The sequence below is a fragment of the Diplotaxodon limnothrissa genome, linkage group LG10 (genome assembly GCF_057381915.1).
Source record: "Diplotaxodon limnothrissa isolate DT_005_m linkage group LG10, D_limnothrissa_male_GT1.1, whole genome shotgun sequence".
In the NCBI taxonomy this organism is placed as follows: domain Eukaryota; kingdom Metazoa; phylum Chordata; class Actinopteri; order Cichliformes; family Cichlidae; genus Diplotaxodon; species Diplotaxodon limnothrissa.
The window spans coordinates 17,128,576-17,142,080 of NC_140605.1; the positions used below are offsets into that span (position 1 = coordinate 17,128,576).

The 13,505-nt window shown below is 40.4% G+C and overlaps 2 protein-coding genes and 3 non-coding genes across 8 annotated transcripts; 1 reads left to right on the forward strand and 4 right to left on the reverse strand.

Moving 5' to 3' along the window:
• Positions 1-811: 811 nt before the first annotated feature.
• birc2 (baculoviral IAP repeat containing 2) lies at positions 812-8,282 on the forward strand. Of its 4 annotated transcripts, none has more exons than XM_085363759.1 (13): positions 812-841; positions 2,206-3,019; positions 3,099-3,379; positions 4,388-4,690; positions 4,852-5,140; positions 5,878-5,977; positions 6,124-6,202; positions 6,299-6,347; positions 6,742-6,984; positions 7,095-7,193; positions 7,570-7,725; positions 7,832-7,873; positions 8,004-8,282. In XM_085363759.1, exons 2-13 carry the CDS (start codon positions 2,926-2,928, stop codon positions 8,195-8,197), a joined length of 1,929 nt encoding a protein of 642 aa, XP_085219885.1. In that variant the 5' UTR covers positions 812-841; positions 2,206-2,925; the 3' UTR covers positions 8,198-8,282. The 4 variants fall into 4 exon arrangements, with proteins under 4 accessions (XP_085219885.1, XP_085219882.1, XP_085219883.1 ...); XM_085363756.1 differs by lacking the exon at positions 812-841 and adding an exon at positions 1,318-1,362; XM_085363757.1 differs by lacking the exon at positions 812-841 and adding an exon at positions 1,697-1,931.
• A 2,510-nt stretch (positions 8,283-10,792) lies between these two features.
• On the reverse strand, positions 10,793-13,277 carry rpl23a (ribosomal protein L23a). Its single transcript, XM_085363760.1, has 5 exons — positions 13,208-13,277; positions 12,082-12,262; positions 11,659-11,835; positions 11,045-11,114; positions 10,793-10,853 (listed from the first exon to the last, which is right to left on the reverse strand). The coding sequence occupies exons 1-5, from the start codon at positions 13,275-13,277 to the stop codon at positions 10,839-10,841; spliced, it is 513 nt and encodes a 170-aa protein (XP_085219886.1). The 3' UTR covers positions 10,793-10,838.
• LOC146624200 (small nucleolar RNA SNORD42) lies at positions 10,930-10,998 on the reverse strand. Its single transcript, XR_014906553.1, has one exon. It is a non-coding gene; the product is annotated as a small nucleolar RNA SNORD42 (small nucleolar RNA).
• LOC146624201 (small nucleolar RNA Z17) lies at positions 11,187-11,258 on the reverse strand. Its single transcript, XR_014906554.1, has one exon. It is a non-coding gene; the product is annotated as a small nucleolar RNA Z17 (small nucleolar RNA).
• LOC146624202 (small nucleolar RNA Z17) lies at positions 11,967-12,039 on the reverse strand. Its single transcript, XR_014906556.1, has one exon. It is a non-coding gene; the product is annotated as a small nucleolar RNA Z17 (small nucleolar RNA).
• Positions 13,278-13,505: the final 228 nt, after the last annotated feature.

The window sequence follows — 13,505 nt, forward strand, 5'->3', positions numbered from 1 at the left end:
TAATTATGTGGGCTACAGAAAATAATTACATTATGGACTATATTTACCACCCAATTTGATTTCCATGCCATCCTCATGCCACCCTAAGAACATTTCTCCAGGTCTGCCCTTGTGAAACATTGGAGTTGACAAAGGGTTTTGTTTCTTTCTTTCTTTTTTTAACCATAAAAGACACATTAATGGCAACTCATTCCACTTCATAACAACTGGCAACACAGATGCTATCAACCATCCAACCCACAGCCATGAACATTGTGCATGCTCCTCTTGTGCTTACATGGGTGGGCACTCCAGCTTCTTCCTACAGCCTAAAGAGGTAGGTGTGTGTGTGTGTGTGAGTGTGAGAGAGAGAGAGAGAGAGAGAGAGACAGAATATGTGTATGAAAGATTGCCTAACTGGCAACCTGTACAGGATGTTAAATACAATAAAAAAAGATTAGAAAACATTTTTTTATGTATAAATACTTAAATGGTGATTTTAAGCTGCTTGATCACTCAGTTATTGAATCAACACCACTGTCAAGTGTACTTGCTTTGTCTCAGACAGCATTTGGGGCTGTCTCGATTGTCGGTACATTAATGTGTTAAGCAAATTTCCCCCAAGGGGGGGGGGGATTTGCAGAACAGTGAAACCTTTATTCATACTGAAATTTTAAATTATTCAGAAAAACAAAGACTTTGCCGTTGAAGGGAAATTTGACGAAATTTTAAGAACTTCACGCTGTGACTTGTGGGGGCGTGGTGTGAAGGGAAAGCCCGAGCCACATGCATTCAGTCATTCACGGGTTTAAAATGATTCACTGCATCGAAACGACTGCCTTGTGTTCACCAAGCCCTCTATGTAAGTATCTCATTTAATGGAATTTTTAAAAATGATTTTTATTTTAATCTAATAATCCTAAAATGTGACAAGATTTAAACTTGTGTCAGACTGTTGTTGGATTACGAATCTCCTGTAAATGTAAGAACATTTCTATATTTTTAATTCATCCACGAAGTCTTACATAAAAAGGTGAGTAGTATTAATAAGCTAGCTCATGTAATGTGGCTCTTTTTGTGTTGTTTAATGTGAGCTGACACAAAAACTGATTACTGTAGGGTCTGTTAGTGTATCAGTGGATTTTTAGTGGATTTTATCAGTGAAATACGAGCGAGAACATTTTTGACACAAAACATGCCGTTTTTAGTTTGTTATCCATCCAACGTGGCGACCTTTGGGACCCCAAGCACGACTTTCGGATGTAGGGACTTACCTGTGGGATATCTTATCGATTCATTCATATTTTGGTTCGTTTTAACCGGAAGTAAACTCGTGGGGGCGTGACCAGAATTTTCGGGACTTTCCGAGCATATTGGAAAGCGGTGAGTTAGCACAACAGTGGAAAGGACATATCACGCCACGTTGCTAATAACGTACCGTCTGGCGTTTTGCGTCACGGACATCAGCTAGTTTTTATTTCCCTTCCTCAGTGTTGTGGCCCCGCGCGTTAACGAAGCGGAAAGTGACTGCAATTCATGTTAGCAGCCGTTAGCATTAGCAAGCTAACGCCCGTTGCAAAGCTTATAATCATATCTTTCTTTAGCTGCTTGCTAACCGTGCGTTTTGGTTCATACTTTGATTGTGCGAAAAAAAAAAAAATGTAAATAAACCAAGTGCCCTCCTAACCTGACATGTTAATTGTTAGGACACATTAAATGGCTAAGACAGGAACTCTGTTGCGTAATTACAGACAGCTGGTGTGGAAAGTACCTGGCGGAAATACCGTACCTGCCACTGCAGTTTACAGCAAGTCTTATCCCTTTTCTCCAAGAATGAGAGCCCACGTTTGAATGCGGGCTCTCCTTGTCAATCTTCGCACTTTCAGTTTTGATTTATTAAGAAGTCAGTGTCAGGTGGGTTATAGGATCGCTCCAGCGATTTTCACATGAAGGTCAGTAGATCTGTCACAAGGTCTAGCTGCCATTTGTTGTAATGGTTTTGCTCCGAAACTGCTCTCGAAAGTGACAGGAATCGATCCTAATTTTATGTTTCAAATATATCACTTTGGAGACTTAAGCTTTAGCATCAAAACAGTTTGACATTTGTTTCTGTGACCTGCCGTGTAATTTTATATCAACTGAGCCTGCAAGATTTTCACTGCTGAAATGGCCATGAAACATAACTACAGCATGTCTTATGTATGTTTTTTTTCTTGTCATTTACAGATTCTGCTGATATAAAGGAGGCACTCGTGTTACCCCTGGAGGATTAATTTTTTTTAGTGTTTTGTTTTTATTGAATTATGAACCCTTAAACACCCCCAAAAAGGGATGTCCAAGATGGGGGGAGGGGTTTGAGAGCAGGAATTCCTTGGTCTGTGTGTGTGTGTACATCTGCTAGAGGCAAATTTTTAACATGTTTTGTTTGTTCGCATAACCATATGCTATATGTTTGAGTTGGAGCGGTTTGGTGGCATGTCAGATATGTGTTTCCTAAGCGTGCATAACGATCCTGGGTGATGTCATGTTTACGTGTGCATTTTACTCACCCTGTGTCATTACTGCAGAGGATGGATTTTGTTTGACGTTCATCTGCGTTAACTGTGGCTAAAAGAGAGATGCTGACATTTAGGCAGTTAAATGTTTAGGTTCAGGTGTACCTCTTTGCTAGGCATAGGTAATATGCATGCAAGTAAAGATTGCATCATGGTTGTGGTGAAACTAAGTTTTTTTTTTTTTTTTTTTTTGCACAAGAGCTCTTAAGCTTTAATTATCTTGATCTCGCTAAGAGCTCCCTCCTCTTTTGCATCCTTATCCATTCGTCTGCTTACCTCTTCGGCATTACTGAGTGTGTTTGTGTGAGAGAGCAAGACCTTGGGTTTTCTCAAACCCCTCTCCCTCAGAGGGACATCTCTTTTTCCTTATCTACTGCACTAAATTCCCAAAATGGAAACTCTTCTTCAGCTTAAAAACAATCAGTTTTTAATGGGTCTGTTTCGCAATGGGCCTCCACCTGAACTGCAATATGATAACTCCTCAGGTATATATGTACATTTTTTTCTTTTGAATTTATTTGTATCTTACCTTTGAAACTCAAACAATTTGTTTTTAATCTCTAGAGCTCTTCCGCATCTCAACCTTTGCTCGATTCCCAACATCTGCGGTCACCGAACGAAGTCTGGCGAGAGCAGGTTGGTTCTACACCGGCGTGGGTGACCGCGTGCAGTGTTTCAGATGTAACGTGACAGCTGAGGGCTGGCAGCCCGGCGACTGTCCAACAGAGAAACACAGACAGCTCTCTCCTTCCTGCTCCTTCATCCAGAGCCTCCCATCTACAGCCAACCTCCTCTCCTCTTCTCATTCCGCCTTCTCCCCTCTCCGCATTGTCCCAGCGATACCAGTAAGATCATCAATGCATGCTTCTTCAAATAAGAGTTATTACCACTCAAATTTTGGAGTCACTTAGAAATGGCTTTTTTCAAACCTGTGGTCTAGAGCAGGGGTAGGGAACTCGAGAGCTGGTGGCCAGCAGGTTTTACATGTGTCCTTGATCCAACACAGCTGATTTAAATGGCTAAATTAGCTCCTCAACATGTCTTGAAGTTCTCCAGAGGCCTGGTAATGAATTAATCATTTGATTCAGGTGTGGTAGATCTAAAACCTGCAGGACACCGGCTCTCGAGGACTAACGTTTCATACCCCTGGTCTAGAGGATCATCCTTTGTGGATTTGATCAGTCTAAAAGTTTTCTATAAAAATATAAATTATAGTAAAGAACTTGCCAGAATATTCTTGAGTCAAGAAATTAGTTATTCCATCAAGTAATTTCCAAAAACATTGAGAACTTTAACACAACTCTGTGTACTGCTACTTTCACAAACGAGCTCAGTCAGCCTTTTAGCGGTATCATTTAATGAGACTCCAATGTGGGTGGTACACCATCTTCCACATTTTCCTATTCTAATTAGAGGTAGTTTTTGGTTTTCAGTTGGTGGTAGTGGTACGCATTATTAGAACAAGAACCTTTGAGGAAGTGGGAATTTTGAGGCTCAGCTGGGCAAATTTATTGTTCTATTATCAGAACAGTTCTCAGCTGTGCTAGTATAATTGACAAAGGGTTTTTCTAATAATCAGTCACCTTTTTAACATGATGACTCACAGGCAACACAATGCCTTGTTCAAAGATGGATAGATTAGATTAAATTAATCATTTACAAGTGTTATAATCCCTTTGATGTTAGATTAAAGTAACCAGCTTTTTTTTTATTTTTAAAGTTTTTCTTATTGATATGTTACATTTCTCTCAATTTCTTTTAAACAGTTATTCTTAATAGTTCTTCACAGTAAGATTAATAGATTAGTGCCCAGAGGCACTGAGCTGTCTAAGTTTTTTATTTTTTTTATCTAGCTTTCTGGTCCCGGCCCAGCTGCTGCTAACACAGCAGTAAGCCAAGGTGAAGAGCCTGTTGGCTACCTGAATATGGCCTTCTCTGCTCCTCCGCCCTCCAGCCCACTGAGCTCGCGAGGTGTTGAGGACATGTCCCACCAGAGACCAACATGCCACAACCCAACCATGCGCAGAGAGCAAGACCGCCTGGACACCTTCCATTCCTGGACGCTCTCAATCATCATGCCTGCTGAACTCGCCAAAGCTGGCTTCTATTACCTAGGGCAGGGCGATCGAGTGGCCTGCTTCAGTTGTGGAGGACAGGTGTGTGTGTTGTTGTTTGTACTGGGTTTATTCTGCTTAAAGCCCTTTGTTAAAACAGTTATTTTACAATATAAAAATATGAGGCAGTATTATAAAGATGGGCAACATCATTCAGACACCAAACTGATGAAGTTTGGTTTTGTCTTTCTTCCCCTTTGCAGCTAAGTAACTGGGAGCCAGGGGACAGAGCATTATCTGAACACCAGAGGCATTATCCAAACTGTCGCTTTGTCCGAGGTGACAGGGCTGACAACGTGTCGCTAGCTGGTGCAGCAGCAACTGCATCCTTAGCTGCGAATTCCCAGATGTCTTCAGGAGCCACAGTCCTCACCAATGTGTCCAACCCTGCCATGCAGCAGAGTGAGGAGAGGCTGCTCACTTTTGTTAACTGGCCATCACGTATCCCCGTCCGCCCAGAGCAGCTGGCTAAAGCTGGCTTCTACTACGTAGGTATGGATGCTGTCAAAGAGGCACACCTGTTCAGTGACCTTGACTGATTTACCTTCATTAATTGACGTGTGGAACTTTTTATTGGGAGGTTATGCTACTCATTGGCTGCTGTCTGTAAATAAGGTGCTGTATTCTTCTAAAGTGGCCAAAAAGGCAGTTAATGCTAGTTTCAATATAAAAAATTAATATGGTTGAAAAACCATATTAATTTGTATGTTTTTAGTGCCAAAGTCAGACCCTTGCACGTGTAAATCACAGATGAAAAAGTTTCGTTTGACTTTGGTCATTATAAGAAATGCTTACTAGGTGATAATGTTCCTGGAAATTTACTCAGAATCTTTCCCTTACATGAAGTGGTTGTAATGCCAGTAACTTCGGAGGGTTTTCCTGCTGTTTTTGAGGGAGTTCCACAGAAGAGTTTTTCTTATAGAGTTTCTCTGATTTCACTGGAAAGTCCTCAAATAAAATATATCAAGGGGGACACCTGGTTATAAACTCAAGTGTCATAACGAAACTAAAGCATCTAAATGTGATGAGATCAGTGCTTTCGAGCTGAAAGCAAAATGAAAGAAGTGAAAAGAAGGTGTGTGTGTGTGTGTGTGTGTGTGTGTGTGTGTGTGTGTGTGTGTGTGTGTGTGTGTGTGTGTGTGTGTGTGTGTGTGTGTCTTCCCCCCTTTCTTAAATTTGCCCAAAGCTTCTTACTGAAACTGAAAGCTCTTTGTTTGCCCCTCCTGAAGGTCGTAATGATGACGTCAAGTGTTTCTGTTGCGATGGAGGCCTGCGATGCTGGGAGTCTGGAGATGATCCATGGGTGGAACATGCTAAGTGGTTTCCTCGGTAAATACTGCTGTTGTAAAGTCGATTTGTCGTCAGTTTTATCCAAAACACAGTGTGCTGTAGAAAAGCGCTGCTTAGGCAAATGGTGTGCGTACCTGCGGTGGTTCATGAATGTTTGTATTCTTGTACCTCTTTTTTAACTGCAGGTGTGAATATTTGCTCCAGGAGAAAGGACAAGACTTTGTTCACCAGATCCAAGCTCGATTTCCTCGGCTTTTTGAGCAAGTTAGTAAAGACAAACACATCTGAGATTTAGTTCAAACATGTGGTTTGGAATGAGTCATTAAAAAAATGCTGTTTTCTCCCTTTTTTCCACAATAGCTTTTAACAAATGGAGACAATAACTCCAGAGAGTTTGTGGATCCACCAGGTGAGTTTGGAAAATGAAATTCTTTACATTTTTGAAAGGTTTGTTAAAATCTCCCCAAAAAGAATATTTAAGAAAAGAATAAACTTTATTGTCCCACATAGGATCTTTAACCAGCAAAATAAGACAAGATAAAAATGAATTCTACCATAATATACTTGCAGCAAACATTCGAGTGCACAACAATGTGATTCCGGACCTTTTAAACTGAGCAGAGTCCTTATTTAAAAGTGAAATAGATGTTGGGAGGACTGAGAGCAGAGAAACGATATAGGATTGTTAACAATTTTATGAGTCTGATGAATAAAAATGTTCTCATATTCTGATCGGAGAGACTGGTGCTCTTTGTTTTCTGTTAAAACTGAAATCCATAAATGTCTGCTTTCTCTTCACTCAGTGGTTCACCTCGGTCCTGGAGAGGAGCGGTCTGAGGATGCCGTCATGATGAACACCCCCGTGATAAAGTCTGCTTTAGAGATGGGCTTTGAGCGAAGTCTAGTCAAGCAAACGGTCCAGAGCAAAATCCTGACCAGTGGAGAGAACTACAGGACAGTCCAGGAGCTGGTCTCAGACCTGCTGAGTGCAGAAGATCAGAAAAGAGAAGAGGAGCGAGAGATGCTGGCAGAGGCGATGGCATCAGGTGGAGTTGACATTGATACTGTTCTCACTCCCTTAATTTATGGAAATGTAAAATCAAATCGGTTTAGGTGTTCCGTTGCAGTGAAATGATAATCTTTCCTTTCCTTTCAGATGGCTTCACCTTTGTGAAGAGACACCAGGCAGCTTTGATCCAACGACTAAAGAGTGTAGAGCCACTGTTTGAGCATTTAAGAGATCAGAATGTGTTGAGTATGTACATTTTTCAGCCCTCATATCTCAACAAACACAATTTTTGTCTGAATTCACATCCGTTCTTGGTTAAATAACAAATGAAAATCGGAAACATAATTTTGTCAGCAAAACCCTAATCATAGAGCCAGGGTTACATTTTTGTGATTTAAAAACATGGAGACGAAAGACCTGCACCTGGTGCCGATGCACAAACCTAGAGTGTTTGGTGTCAGGGGCAAATACTGTTAAATCAGATGGTGGATTTCTGGGTAGCCTCTGTTCTCAGTTTTAAATAAAGGTACAACATAACTTGAGGTGCAACAGTGTAATATTTTGTTGCATCTTTTATTTCAGCTGCTTAAAGTGTTTCACGTGTGCCCTTCTTTACCTGCAGGTGCTGAGGAGTATAGCGGTCTTCTGGCTCAGACATCTGCTCAGCAGCAGACTGCCAGGTTGATAGAGCTCATCCTCACAAAGGGAAATGCGGCAGCTGAGGTCTTCCGCAACTGGATTCAGAAAAATGACGTCCACCTGCTCAGAGATCTCATGGGTATGTGTGTAAGCAGTTCAAATACAGACGGGTTTGCACTGGAAACCATGACGGTGATCAAACTGTAGCTCAGTGGTTAAGTGCGTGCTGTCTTTTCTGCTTGTAGCTCAGTCGAACGAAGCTGCATCGCCAAGCCAGGATCTTTCAGGTATGTAGCCTGAAGCAGAGCTCACTGTCCTGTTAAATTGTTTTGTGTTCAACTCACTTTACTGTTTAATTACCATCTCTTCATTTACCTAATTTTTTTTTCTTTTTTAAAAATCTCCTTTGTATTACAGACCTCCCAATGGAGGAGCAGCTGCGGCGCCTACAGGAGGAGCGTACATGCAAGGTGTGTATGGATAAAGAGGTCAACATCGTCTTCATCCCCTGTGGACACCTGGTGGTGTGTAAAGAGTGTGCGCCATCACTGCGAAAGTGCCCGATCTGCAGAGGCCTTGTTAAAGGCACAGTTCGAACCTTTCTCTCATAAGCAGGAGATCTGCTGTCACAGTTTTATCATGTAAATCTAATTAATAGGCTACAGTTTATATTTATTGGAAAGGGTGGCAGGGTAATTGCACACCTTTTTTTTTTTTTTTTTTTGTTATTTTTTTTTTTTTTCCAACTTGTATGACTCACAAGTTTGTAGATTTATCTACATAACGAGATGAAGCTCGCAGACTAACCGTATCTGAAAGTGATGTAGAGTTGTAATGCTCATGCTTTTACTTATACTTTACCCTAAACTTAACAAGTCAGAAAATAGATGAAAACACAATGTTCAGTGCAATCTGTCTACAAATGACATGCTTGAATTTTAATAAAACAATCACTTTCAGAGTTGCATCTGTTATTGTGGTCTTTTCATTCATGCAGTAGATGTGTTTGCTACTGAGATAAAAAGGCACCTTTCTTTTAAATCATGGATTCTATCAAGCCCGATGATGATAGCTGTTAAACAACGATCATGACTGTAGTGGCATTGCTTTCACTGCTGTTGATATATTAATTGTCCTAGTTTGTCAAACATTAACCTGCATGTGCCAAAGAAAGTGTCAGTGCAAGCTGAGTGCCATATGTTCACTCTTTAAATTAAGCCACAAAGAGAAACTGCATCAGATGATTACAGGGGAGTCATGTACAGTAGGTTGATGCTTTCAATACAGAAGTAAAGAAAGTACTGTGATTGTCTGGTGACAGGAACAATTACAGAGGGCATAGATCAAAATGTCCTCAGTCTCTTCAGCAGCATGACAAAACAATAACAAATAATGCAACAAATCAAATAATTGATTAAAAACTAAATACTGTCAAATTCATGGCTAAAGAAAGTGTAATTGTTCAAATAGCATATTGTCCTGTTTAGACATAGAAAGAAATTGTCACCATGATGTGTTTTTCAAGTGTAACATTTCTGTATAGACCAGACACAGACTGATTCCCAGAGTGAGTCTGCAGCACTTTGGCTCTGCACACATGCTTCTGGGATTCATGGCGTTCACTGAGCGTGCTGCTCATGGTGAAGTTCACACTCCCAAGAATCCTGTCATCTGTAGTCAAATTTATTATTAAAAACAAGCACAGCTGTGACAGCAAGGTATAAATGATGAACCATTCAGCTAGCTACAATTAAAGATTTTCTACATAGTGTACATAACACTATGTACACTATATATGCGATGTTTGGGTTACAGGAAGCATTGTGGGGGTGTGTACAAGGGCATCGTAATAAAATATAATAAATAATTAAGGGTGGAAGGGCTATGGTCGTTGAATGATGGAAATTGCACATCTGCCAAAATATTGCACGGAAACAAAAAGAAACACACACAAAACAACATAATAAATAGCAAGTAGCAGCAACAGAATGATTGTAAAAAAAAACCTCTTAATTTGCATTTATGGTTCTGAGAGCCCATGGGTAAAAGTTGTACTTGAGTCTGTTGGTTTTGCACCTAATGAATCGGAACCTTTTTCCAGAGGGCAGGATGTTGAAGAGGTGGTGGTTAGGATGGAGGTGGTCTTTTATAATTGCCCAGGCTCTGGAGAGACATCTAGAGCCAACAATGGAGTCCAGGGTGGAGAGTGGACAGCCGATCATCTTCTCTGCAGTTCTGATGACCCTCTTTATTCTCTTTTTATCGGCTGTTGTACAAGCAGTGTACCACACGGGGATAGTGTGCACCAGCACACTTTCGATTGTGGCTCAATAGAAATACCGTATTAGGTCAGTCTGCAGCCTTTCAAATCTCAGAACCCTCAGGAAATGGGAAGCGCTGTTGGGCTTTCTTCACCAGGGCTGATGTGTTTGTGGTCCTCAAATATGTGGGTACCAAGGAACTTAAAGGAGGATACCCTCTCCATGCAGTCACCCTTTATGGATAGGGGAGGGAGATCGGCTTTTGGGATGCAGTCGCTGGTGCAGATGGTGTATAGGAGAGGACTCGGCACACATCCCTGTGGTGAGCCATTGCTGAGTGAAAGGGTGGTTGACTGATTGTGATACTTCTGTGTGTACCGCCACAATGTGCAACAATGCCTTGTCACACTCTTTTGCTGTGGAGTGAACCAGGAATGGGTGAGCACTGCTAATATTATGTATAACTGACAAATATTTAAACTGAAAATAGAGCAAGCAGATGTTTAAATCACAAATTTCCCCTCTTCTTACTGTTCTTTTGTGCTCCAAAAATATCATTAACATGTATAAACTTTTATAAAATGCGTAAATACAGTCAGTAATCTCAAACTCGCTATCAGGAGAGCTTAAACTAATAAATTTAGCAGGTTCTCATCGTCATCAAAGCAGATTTGTACTAAAAAAACTAAAATTAGAAACTGCTATCAAATGTAAGTGTTGGCATAAAAAAGGGATCACAGCCAATCGCTCACAGGTTGATAATTAAATGTAAGTGCTTAGATAAGCACTGATTATTTCCTATGCTGGAGAAAAGTGCATGCATTTCACTTTCAGGATGGAGCAGTATTTCCACAGCTTAACTGAATCATAATTACAATAACTCAAGTGTTTGTCAAAGGTGTAAATTACACTCCAAAAAACACACAAGATGACTGAAGAGCTTGTTTATACAAATATTTATTTTTATTCCACAAGTCTCTTCGACTGCTGTTTAGATGATGCCAATCTGCAAATAAAATAAAAAAGGATATTAATTACACAATGTTCATCAACAGAGTCGTCACATCTGTATCTGCACTGTTTTGCATCAGTGGTTCCTTTGAATGCATCACAGACATTCAGAGCAAATATAAAGTTTACATCACATGCACATGACTGATATGGCTTCAGAAAGTCAACAGCGGAATAAAGGCTCACCTTGTTTGCAACATCCAACGCATCGTAATCAGGTGCGAGACGGACGTACGCCTTCTTCTCACCATCAGGCCTGCACATAAAGGCATGTTTATTCACTACTGCTCACTACAAACATGTTTAGAATGTTTTTTGTTTTTAGATTGGTGCATCAGAAGTTTAAAAAACTGGAATCATGCTTTTTCATACTTTGATCGCTATTACCATCATGTGCACCAAATTGGCTGTTATTGGCTGTCAGATGTGGCAAATTCAAATTCATTACTGGGACATAGATGGACAGATATCAGGCAAATCATTTACCAGAAGGCTAAAACAAATTATACACACACACACACACACACACAGTCATTTCAATGCTATACAAAATTAATGGGTAAAAAAGGGTCCCATGACCCCCTCCACAATAACATCGGTTGGAAATCTTCCTGTAATATCCTGATGTGTTGGTTTGTCTTGTTTTCAGCACATCCACTTAAATGTCATATTTATCCAGATACTTGCACAGCGTATGATGAGTATATATGAAGTCAATGCTTCCTTCATGGGAAAGTGTAAAGGACTGAAAAGGTCTGTATGAAGTTGGCTTTCGGCTCAGCCTGTGTGAGGATTTCTACCTGATGAGTGTGTTGACTTTGGCGACGTCAATGTCATACAGCTTCTTGACAGCGTGCTTGATCTGATGTTTGTTGGCCTTGACATCCACAATGAACACAAGTGTGTTGTTATCTTCAATTTTCTTCATAGCAGACTCTGTTGTCAAGGGGAACTTGATGATGGCATAGTGATCCAACCTATAAAATAAAATGCATAAGTTCTTTGGTCAGAGGTCCTCACTTAATTTCAAAGTCTCTACAATATAATTAAAGGTTAACTGCTTATTAACTATTGCTCACTACAAACATGTTATAAAAAATTTAAGATTGGTGCATCAGAAGTTTAAAAAAACTGGAATCATGCTTTTTCATGCTTTGATCGCTATTACCATCATGTGCACCAAGGTCCATGTTTGTGACCTGCGTGAACTGTTTGTAACTCACTTGTTCCTGCGAGGAGCACTCTTGCGGGGATATTTGGGCTGTCTGCGGAGACGGAGGGTTTTAGGGCGACGGAAGGTGGGAGAAGTCCTGACTTTCTTCTTCCTGTGGCTGTGTACGCCTTTCAGCACAGCCTTCTTGGCCTTCAGAGCCTTTGACTTGGCCTCAGTCTTGGCAGGGACAGCTATGATTGGGAGAAAAGAAAGTTACCACTATTAGACAGTGGTTCATTATTCTAGGCTTTGTCAATATGGCAAAGAACACTTTGGAAAATATCACAGCACTGTCAAGTCAACCTGTGGCCCACATACCACATACAATGTACACAGCAGGTCATCTACTGAATACTGTAATGATTTGTAGCTGATCCAGTGAAAGCCACATTTACACTGACACAAATACTAAAATAAGCATTATATACAAATGAAGCTGAATGGATCTGCCTCACAGCTATTTCAAAGTTAGACAGTACTTGCATTGAATCATGATCTTAAGATACATGTGCTTAAAAGACATGGGAGTTTACTTCTTACTGCTCAGTATGCACACAACCATATCTGCCGTCCACACAGTATTAACACCCAGAAGGCAGATTACTAGCACACCAACACGCTCTCAGGGTTTTTTACGTTACAGGAAGTATCGCTGACTACAACAGCTAAAACTTCAACAGTCAAATTTTCAATAACATCAAAGAAATTTAGAGATGCTCTCACGCGCTGCTAATGCAACGTTTTAAAGCCTGCTCAGGCCATTGCTAACATGAGCTAAAACACCTAATCCGCAGACATATCTGAGTTAATGAAGCCATAATGAGATGAACTAGCTAAGCCGTGTCCATAAGAGACAACTTAACAAGAAAACATTAGATAAATGTAACTGTAAACACATGCGATTTCATCAACAGCGGCTTGATTTAGCTTAGCTTAGCCAGCATCACGTTACAGTCTACATGCCGGACCCACACTCTTGAGATATCCACATATTTACAGCTCTGACAGCAATAACTTGAGCTCAAACAAAACAATTTCACTATATTCCTTTATACCGTACACATACGGTATAAATAGAGGCACCAAGTCAACTAAAATATACGATTTATTCATTCAAAACTGGTAGATTCACGAACCTTCCTTCTTCACCTTCGGTGCCATGTTGAGAAAGGAAGACTGAACGGGGTTTCCTGCGGTATATTGCATGGGCGAGATCTCATAGCAAATGTATCGCGATAGTTCGGAAATTTGCTTTTTTGCTATCACATTGATGAAAAGTTGCTCCGAAAATACTTTGTTTGCATGACTCTCAAATTTATTACAATAATCTTTTCTTTCTTTATATAAATTCATGAAAAAATAATTATGTAATTAGATAAACATATCTCCCCTCTCTTTAAGCACCAGACTGTTGTTACAGTGCTGTATGTGTAA

Excerpts from the sequence above, each read along its gene's own strand:
- rpl23a (XM_085363760.1), bottom strand. The coding sequence starts at position 13,277 with ATGCAATATACCGCAGGAAACCCCGTTCAGTCTTCCTTTCTCAACATG. Across the intron at positions 11,836-12,081 it reads AGTGCTCCTCGCAGGAACAA|GTTGGATCACTATGCCATCA; the intron begins GTGAGTTACAAA and ends TTTATTTTATAG. Across the intron at positions 11,115-11,658 it reads AAAGTCAACACACTCATCAG|GCCTGATGGTGAGAAGAAGG; the intron begins GTAGAAATCCTC and ends CTTTATGTGCAG.
- birc2 (XM_085363759.1), top strand. The coding sequence starts at position 2,926 with ATGGAAACTCTTCTTCAGCTTAAAAACAATCAGTTTTTAATGGGTCTG. Across the intron at positions 3,380-4,387 it reads GCATTGTCCCAGCGATACCA|CTTTCTGGTCCCGGCCCAGC; the intron begins GTAAGATCATCA and ends TTTTTTATCTAG. Across the intron at positions 7,874-8,003 it reads GCCAAGCCAGGATCTTTCAG|ACCTCCCAATGGAGGAGCAG; the intron begins GTATGTAGCCTG and ends TTTGTATTACAG.